The 9617-nt window shown below is 52.1% G+C and overlaps 1 protein-coding gene across 1 annotated transcript; it reads right to left on the reverse strand.

Annotated features, from left to right (window-relative positions):
- Nucleotides 1-4885: 4885 nt before the first annotated feature.
- RPP25 (ribonuclease P and MRP subunit p25) lies at nt 4886-9163 on the reverse strand. The gene has a single exon (XM_069222149.1). It carries the CDS (start codon nt 6048-6050, stop codon nt 5208-5210), a length of 843 nt encoding a protein of 280 aa, XP_069078250.1. The 5' UTR covers nt 6051-9163; the 3' UTR covers nt 4886-5207.
- Between the last annotated feature and the right edge of the window lie 454 nt (nt 9164-9617).

The raw sequence follows: 9617 nt of genomic DNA on the forward strand, positions 1-9617 counted from the left end.
GGGACTAATCCCTGCTACATGGAAATGACCAATCCTCCTAGTGTCCCAAAAAAGAACCCTTGCTAAATCCATATATGTCGGGCATTTTGTTTTTGTAGTTGTAGGAGTCATCCACGTGTGTAAGAACACATCTCAGTTCTGGGTCCCAGTATGCACATCTGTACTGAAATGGCCCCTCTTATGGACCACCACCCACGGCCCGAGTGTACACGCCGTGAGAACATTACCTGATGCGACCATCTCTGCTCAGCTTCAGTATGAAATCTTTAGGGGAGCAACCTCTGCAGCCATGACACCTCCTTACCTAAACCACAGACCCAGTGCACATAAGTGTATAGGAATAACCCCTGCATGAGACCTACCCATAGAAGAACATACCCCACAGATCCAGTGCACATGAATGTATAGGAATAACCCCTGCATGAGAACTATCCATAGAAGAACATGCCCCCCAGAGCCAGTGTGCGTGTCTGTTTAGGAATAACCGGTGCCAGGTGCTTTCCATAGAAAATTTCTCACAGAGCCAGTGCACACATCTGTATAGGAATAACCCCTGCATGGCAACTATCCATAGAACGTATCCCACAGATCCAGTGCACATATCTGTATAGAAATAACCCGTGCATGGGAACGTTCCATAGAAGAACATATCCCACAGACCCCGTGCACATGTGTGTACAGGAATAACCCCTGCATGACAACTATCCTTGGAACATATCCCACAGATCCAGTGCACATATCTGTATAGGAATAACCCGTGCTGTGAGAACAGTCCACAGTACATATCCCACAGACCCAGTGCACATGTGTGTATAGGAATAACCCCTGCATGAGACCTATCCATAGAACGTATCCCACAGACCCAGTGCACATATCTGTATAGAAATAACCCGTGCATGGGAACGTTCCATAGAAGAACATACCTCACAGACCTAGAGTGCATATCTGTATAGGAATAACCCCTGCTGTGAGAACAGTCCACAATACATTTCCCACAGACCCAGTGCACATGTGTGTACAGGAATAACCCCTGCATGACAACTATCCATGGAACATATCCCACAGATCCAGTGTGCATATCTGTTTAGGAATAACCCCTGCATGAGAACTTTCCATAGAAGAACATACCCTACAGAGCCAGTGTACCTGTATGTTTAGGAATAACCCCTCCCATGTGAACTTTCCATAGAACATATCCCACAGACCCAGTACACATGCGTGTATAGGAATAACCCCTACATGAGAACTATCCATTGAAGAACATACGCCACAGACCCAGTGTGCTGTCTGTATAAGAATAACCCGTGCATGAGAACTATCCATAGAAGAACATATATCACGAAGCCAGTGCACCTCTGTATAGGAATAACTCCTACTGTGAGAACTTTCGATACAACATTTCCCACAGACCTAGTGCGCATGTCTGTATAGGAATAATCCCTGTTGTGACAACTTTCCATAGAAGAACATACCCCAAAGATCCAGTGTACGAGTGTGTAGGAATAATTCCTGCATGAGAACTGTCCATAGAAGAACATGCCCCACAGATCCATTGTGCGTGTCTGTATAGGAATAACCGGTGCCAGGTGAACGTTCCATAGAACATTTCTCACAGAGCCAGTGCACACATCTGTATAGGAATAACCGCTGCATGACAACTATCCATAGAACGTATCCCACAGATCCAGTGCACATGTCTGTATAGGAATAACCCGTGCATGAGAACGTTCCATAGAAGAACATATCCCACAGACCCCGTGCACATGTGTGTACAGGAATAACCCCTGCATGACAACTATCCTTGGAACATATCCCACAGATCCAGTGCACATATCTGTATAGGAATAACCCGTGCTGTGAGAACAGTCCACAGTACATATCCCACAGACCCAGTGCACATGTGTGTATAGGAATAACCCCTGCATGAGACCTATCCATAGATCGTATCCCACATATCTGTATAGAAATAACCCGTGCATGAGAACGTTCCATAGAAGAACATATCCCACAGACCCCGTGCACATGTGTGTACAGGAATAACCCCTGCATGACAACTATCCTTGGAACATATCCCACAGATCCAGTGCACATATCTGTATAGGAATAACCCCTGCCAGGTGAACTATCCATAGAGGAACATACCCCACAGACCCAGTGCGCATCTCTGTATATGAATAATCCTTGCAGGTGAACTTTCCATAGAACATATCCCACAGAGCCAGTGCACATATCTGTATAGGAATAACCCGTGCATGAGAGCTTTCCATAGAGGAACATATCCCACAGACCCAGTGTGCATGTCTGTATAGGAATAACCCGTGCATGAGAGCTTTCCATAGAGGAACATATCCCACAGACCCAGTGTGCATGTCTGTATAGGAATAACCCGTGCATGAGAACTATCTATAGAAGAACATACGCTACAGAGCCAGTGCACCTGTATGTATAGGAATAACCCCTGCATGAGAACTATCTATAGAAGAACATACGCTACAGAGCCAGTGCACCTGTATGTATAGGAATAACCCCTGCTGAGAGAACTATCTATAGAAGAACATACGCTACAGAGCCAGTGCACCTGTATGTATAGGAATAACCCCTGCTGAGAGAACTATCTATAGAAGAACATACCCCACAGATCCAGTGCACATGTATGTATAGGAATAACCCCTGCATGAGAACTATCTATAGAAGAACATACGCTACAGAGCCAGTGCACCTGTATGTATAGGAATAACCCCTGCATGAGAACTATCTATAGAAGAACATACGCTACAGAGCCAGTGCACCTGTATGTATAGGAATAACCCCTGCTGAGAGAACTATCTATAGAAGAACATACGCTACAGAGCCAGTGCACCTGTATGTATAGGAATAACCCCTGCATGAGAACTATCTATAGAAGAACATACGCTACAGAGCCAGTGCACCTGTATGTATAGGAATAACCCCTGCATGAGAACTATCTATAGAAGAACATACGCTACAGAGCCAGTGCACCTGTATGTATAGGAATAACCCCTGCATGAGAACTATCTATAGAAGAACATACGCTACAGAGCCAGTGCACCTGTATGTATAGGAATAACCCCGCCAGGTGACCTTTCCATAGAACAAATCCCACAGACCCAGTGCACATATCTGTAGTGTATAGGAATAACCCCTACGTGAGAACTACCCATAGAAAAACATACCCCACAGACACAGTGTGCATGTCTGTATGGGAATAAACCCTGCCAGGAGAGCTTTCCATAGAGGAACATACCCCACAGACAACCGGAGAGCACATCACTATGTGAAGTGTCTCTCGTAAAAGAACATTCTCTCACAAGAATGCAATCTCAGCCCCACCGTGAACAGTGGCATTCACCCACAGCCCTCCAGCTGCAGCTTTCCCATCATCAGAAAGTTCCCCGATAAGCACCTCGCGCCGCTACCCCATTGGCTGAAGCTGAGAGATTCTAATTATTGATATAAAAGCGTTGCTTTGATAAGGACACGTTTCCACGGCCCCAGTCTGCTCTGGGGAGAAGTCGTACAAGAGCATCAGTCTGTCACCTCTTGAACAGTGAGAAAGGGAATTAACGAACACGTTGTGCGCTCCACCTCAGTACACGTGGCAAAAAGACGGCCTTAGCCTGTCTGCCGGTGATACTGTGCAGTGACTTTCAGGTTTAGGCGCTTTCTGGTAGGAGCACATGGGCAGCTCGGTAAACGTGACGTGGAAACCCTGGCGCACAATTGAGACACTACCCCCACCGCGTGCTTTGGTCACCCGAGTGCAGTGCCACAGTCACACTAATGCATTGTAACCCCAGTCCAGCGACCCCGCACTGTGTCGCCCTCGTACAATCAGGGGCGTGGCTTGTCCAATAAGATTGGAGGATGTGAGTTTTAGATTTTCCAACAATCACGCTTGCATATAATGTTAAAATAAATTATACGAGAACCAGGGTACATGAGAGGGGCCTGAGGGGTAATGGAAAGAGAAAGGAATGCGGATTGGTGGGGGTACTAAGTGTGAGTAAACACAATATTGTGCAATAAAAACAACATTTTTCAAGACTCTCAAAGCAGAGAGTATGCGCGTTTTTTTCTGTGTCTATGTAAACATTCCTTGTGAAATCCGACAGAAAGCACCTATTAGCCAGAACATACATTGGGGGGTGTAACACCCCAAACACCCCCTGAAGGTACGCTCCCGCAGTCCTGTGTCACCGCAGAATTCGCCCAGTGCAATGGCATCGCCGTGCAGTGTTACTTACCTCCAGACAATGCTGTTCACCATCCTGTCACCCCTGCCCTGTAACCAGTGTACAGCGTCACTCACCCCGATGCTGTGTCAGTGCCGTGCAGCGGTATGCAAGGAGAGCAGGAGTAGGACACTGCACAATGTCACAATCGTGCAGTGCCACCCCGTCTGTCAGCGCAGTGCAGTGTCACCGCAGTATAGTGCCACCCCCGTGCTGCCACCGCCGTGCAATATACCCATAATGGCGTGCCATAAGTCTATCTCCCGGCAGCGTCACCCCAGTGCAGTGTCATCACCGTGCAGTGTTACAGCCATGCACTAAGTCCCGTGCAATGTCGTCAAATGTGCTGCCTCCCGCGTGCAGTCAGCGTGCAATGTCACCACTGGGCAGTCACTGCCATGCAGTAAGCCCCGTGCAATGTCACCCAGGGTTCTGTCCCCACCGTGCAGTGTCAGTGCACCGCCAACCCGGAAGGTGTCATCGACGTGCACGTGCACTGGTCTGTGCAGTGCGAAGAGGCCATCCAGAGGGAAGTTGGGGGCGCTTGGCTACGCGGCAGCAGCGGTTAAATCACCAAAGCAGCATTGAATATCAGGCACACGACACACCCAGACACAAAACCGCTCTGCAGCCCACGGCGGCAGGTCTGTGTTTATTCGTCACAAGTTGGCAAGTTTTCGTTACAAACTTTACGTGAAAAGTCGCTCAAAGTGATATGGAAAGGGCCAGTGAGAGGTCACAGTAGTGGGGTGGGGCACTCGAGTGGCGGAATAAATAAGAAACAGTATGAAGTGAACATGGGAAAGTTTCAGGATCGCGGAGTGTCCGGTGTGGGACCAGGCAATAGAAGTTCTCTTCTCAGCTTCCCCACCTGACCAAACTGTGCGATTCCGGGCCAATCAGTTCACGCGCTTTGCCGGTCCCCTCACCTGCCTTGAAAGTGCCTTGAAAGTTTTAAGCGCTATACAAACACTGGGCATTTCCGCTGAGGTGAGTAGCGGCTTGAGAGTAACAGCTCAGCATATAGTCCAATCGGATGTGGGCCATGGGTGGCGCCTCCACTTTTACCATTTTGTTCATCCCGGCCTGGCTTGGACCCTCCAGGGGCCGCTTCTCCATCAGTGGAGGGGTGTTGTCCACGTGCTGGAAGCCCAGAGCCCAGGCGCACTCCCTGCACTGCGGAGGCTGGTGCTCTCCCTCCCGGGGCTCCCAGGGGTCCTTGGAGAGAAGGATGGAGATTGAGGGCACGTTCTTGTGGACGACCAGCCTCTCCACGTGGCCAGGCCTCCTGGGGTCGTCCTTCTCCCAGACCTCCTCCCGGGTCCGGTAGTGCACCTTGGTGGCCTGGTGGAGGCCTGGCAGCTGCCTCTTCAGGATCTCCACGCAGGTGACCACCTTGGTTACGGCGCGCCCACAGCCGCTGAAGAGGATCTGCCGCGTGCCCTCGGTGCCCATCCGTGCCACGGAGAAGCCCATCAGGTTACGGATCTTGCTGCCCTCTTTAACCGTCATCTCTGGCACGCCGGCGGGCAGGCCCGGGAAGGGCGAGGGCCCCTTCTGCTCCGAAGTCTTGACTTTCCTGAAGTTTTCCATTCCGGACTGAATGTGTAGCACGGTGGTCTGTGACGCAGCTTTGGTCCCCTCAGCTGCCTTAGCGCCTTGAGTGTGCACTTGAAGCGCAGAGGACATGCAGGTCGTGTTCGACACTAAGAAATGTGGAGCGTGGGTATCCTGTCCGGCCGTAGTGTTGGAACTACAGCCTTGCAAGGGTAGGGGACCTCCTCCGGGAAAATACATTTAGGCGATTGGATGGAGTCAGTACCGAGCCACGGAGAAGCACGGCCGGGTCAGTAATTTAGCAGAGCACAATTGTATCACGTCAACACTCAGCATAACTTGGGTCAAATCGGTCACTTTTAGTGTGAAGACAGAAAAAAGCCTGGACGGGGTGCGCGCTCTGGGGGCACGAGTGGGCGAAATTGGTCACTTCCAGTCTGTTGACAATGATTAAGGTGGGGGAGCAATCAGTCACTCATTGCCTTGAAAGAAAACACGACATCTTGCAGCCCGTTGACAGAAGACATGGTCGGGGTGAAGCTGCTTGCGTTCAGTCCGTCCGGGGGCAAAGGGCACGCCTCTCTGAAATCTGTCACTTCACCTGTGGCTGGACAACAGGAGTGGGTCATTTAACAGTCTGTGCACAGAGGGCACGATTGGCTGAAGTCTCACTTTAGGAATGCAGCCTCCAATCTGTGGTGAGAAGTCACAAGGGAGCCGAGGTAAAGTGCAGCTGATGGAAGTGAATCGCTTCTGTTCTGCGTGATTGGGGTAAGTCGACCACTTCAGTATTTTAATGCCTGACCCTGGAGAACAACGCCCGTCACCTCCAGCGCCGGGCCCTTGACAGAGACAACTGACGTATTATTGCTAGGTGAAGTGTGTCATTTTCGTTGTTTGGACAAATTACATGCTTCGGAAAATTCTGCCCATTCCAGTGTGTGGATACTGGGCACCGGTCGGCAATCTCTTACTTTCAGTCCGGGAATACACGTCACAGCGAGGCGACTTCTGTAACTCCCGGTCTGTGGATAAAGGAAGCGATTCGGCGAATTCTGTCTCTTCAAGTCTGAAATACAATACTCCTTCATGTGATGTCACTCTCCCCCAGTCTGTGGATAGAAGGCACCTTCATGTGAAGTTAGTCTCTCCCAGTCTGTGGATAGAAGGCAACTTCATGTGAAGTCAGTCTTTCCAGTCTGTGGGCACCTTTATATGAAGTCAGTCTCTCCCAGTCTGTACACAGAAGGCACCTTCATGCAAAGTCGGTCTCTCCCAATATGTACATAGGAGATACCTTCATGTGAATGCACTCTCTCCCAGTCTATGGATAGAAGACACTTTCATGCAAAGTCAGTCTCTCCCAGTCTGTAAATAGGAGATACCTTCGTGCGTAGTCAGTCTCTCCCAGTCTGTACATAGAAGCCACCTCAGCGTGGTCAAACGCTCCCAAATTTGTAAATAGGACTATACATATACTATACTTTCATGTGAAGTTAGTCTCTCCCAGTCTGTGGATAGACGACACCATCATGTGAAGTCAGTCTCTCCCAGTCTGTAGATAGAATACATCTTCATGCGAAGTCAGTCTGTCCCAGTCAGTGGATAGAATACACCTTAGCGTGAAGTCAGTCGCTCCCAGTCTGTGGTTAGAAGACACCCTCATGCGAAGCGGGTCTGTCCCAGTCAGTGGATAGCAGGCACCTTAGCGTGAAGTCAGTTGCTCCCAATCTGTGGATAGAAGACACCGTCATGTGAAGTCAGTCGCTCCCAGTCTGTGGTTAGAAGACAACTTCATGTGACGTCAGTCTCTCTCAGTCTTTAAATAAAAGACGCCCGCATGTGGAGTCAGTCTCTTCTAGTCGGTGGATAGTAGACATGTTCATGCGAAGTCAGTCTCTCCCAGGCTGTGGACACCTTTATGTGAAGTCAGTCTCTCCCATTCTGTACAAAGAAGACACTACTACGTGAATTCCGTAAAGCCATGAATGCGGCTAGAGGACACGATTGTCTGTAGTCAGTCACTCCCCGTGAGAGAGCAGAGAATACTATTGCCTGAATCGGTCACTCCGTCCTTCCTTCCGAGGATGCTGTTGGTACCTGGCTTAGGTGAAGACTTCGGAGCTGGGTACTAACTTGAGGGGTCGGCACCTCTCCACCAGGAGTGCCCCGAGCAGGCTCCTCTCACACCAGGAGTGCCCCGGGCGGGCAGTGAGCGGTGGACTCCTCTCACACCAGGAGTTCCCCCAGGAGTGCCCCGGGCTGGCAGTGAGTGGTGGGCTCTTCTCGCACCAGGAGTGCCCCGGGCCGGCAGTGAGCGATGGGCTCTTCTCACACCAGGAGTGCCCTAGGCCGGCAGTGAGCGGTGGGCTCTTCTCACACCAGGAGTGCCTCGGGCTGGCAGAGAGTGGTGGGCTCACACCAGGAGTGCCCCGGGCCGGCAGTGAGCGGTGGGCTCTTCTCACACCAGGAGTGCCCCGGGCCGGCAGTGAGCGGTGGGCTCTTCTCACACCAGGAGTGCCTCGGGCTGGCAGAGAGTGGTGGGCTCACACCAGGAGTGCCCCGGGCCGGCAGTGAGCGGTGGGCTCTTCTCACACCAGGAGTGCCCCGGGCCGGCAGTGAGCGGTGGGCTCTTCTCACACCAGGAGTGCCTCGGGCTGGCAGAGAGTGGTGGGCTCACACCAGGAGTGCCTCGGGCCGGCAGTGAGCGGTGGGCTCTTCTCACACCAGGAGTGCCTCGGGCTGGCAGAGAGTGGTGGGCTCACACCAGGAGTGCCCCGGGCGGGCAGTGAGTGGTGGGCTCTTCTCACACCAGGAGTGCCTCGGGCCGGCAGTGAGCTCCTCTCACACCCGGAGTGCTTCGGGCCGGCAGAGTGGTGGGCTCACACCAGGAGTGCCCCGGGCGGGCAGTGAGTGTTCTGCCCCGCTCGCCTCTCTCTCACGATGCCTCAGCTCTGAGGTCCTCAGCAGGAGTCGCGGTGGCTCCCAGCCCGGCACCGGGGGCTCGGCTGCAGTGCCGGAGCCGCAGATCCCCAGCTGCGGGCTGCTGCCACCTCAGCACTTCGCACAGCCTCCCTGCTCGCTCTACTGGGCTCCCACTGCAGCACTCACCCTTCCCTGGCTCCCCTCCCTGCTCAACTTCAGCAGCCCTCAGCTCTCCTCTGTAATTAGCCAATCCGCACATCTTTGTAGCCCTCCCTCCCTCCCGAGGGAGGGGTGGGTCCATGTTAGTCCTTCACCATAGTGTGGAGGCTTGCTCTCTCAAGTTGCACCTTAACTTCTGACATCTCACACCTTCCTTCTTTCCTTCTGCTGTCTCCACTGAGACCATCTCCCCACTCATAGTGGCGCACCGTCCACGATCTCCTACTGTCTCTAATCTCCTGCTCCCTCCTACTCTGTGTCCTTACCGTCTCTCTCCCACTGTGTGTCCTCCACCGCTCTCCCACTGTCTCAGGCTTTCTACCGTTGTCATCCTCTGCTCTCTCCTGCCCCTCCCTTCTCTGTGTCCTCTCCTGCTGTCTCTTGCTCTCTTCCATTGTGACATCCCCTGGTCTCCTGCTCTCTCCTACTCTGTGTCCTCTCCTGCTGTCTCTTGCTCTCTCTCATTGTGACACCCCCTGGTCTCCCCTCCTACCCTGTGTCCTCTCCTGCTGTCTCTTGCTCGGTCCCATTGTGCCATCATCTGCTCTCTCCCGCCTCTCCTTGCCCTGGGCCCTCTCCTGCTGTCTCTTGCTGTCTCCCATTGTGCCATCCTCTGCTCTTTCCTGTTCCTTCCTATTCTTTGTCCTCTCCTGCTCTCTCTCA

The sequence above is a fragment of the Pleurodeles waltl genome, chromosome 3_1, assembly GCF_031143425.1.
Source record: "Pleurodeles waltl isolate 20211129_DDA chromosome 3_1, aPleWal1.hap1.20221129, whole genome shotgun sequence".
In the NCBI taxonomy this organism is placed as follows: Eukaryota; Metazoa; Chordata; class Amphibia; order Caudata; family Salamandridae; genus Pleurodeles; species Pleurodeles waltl.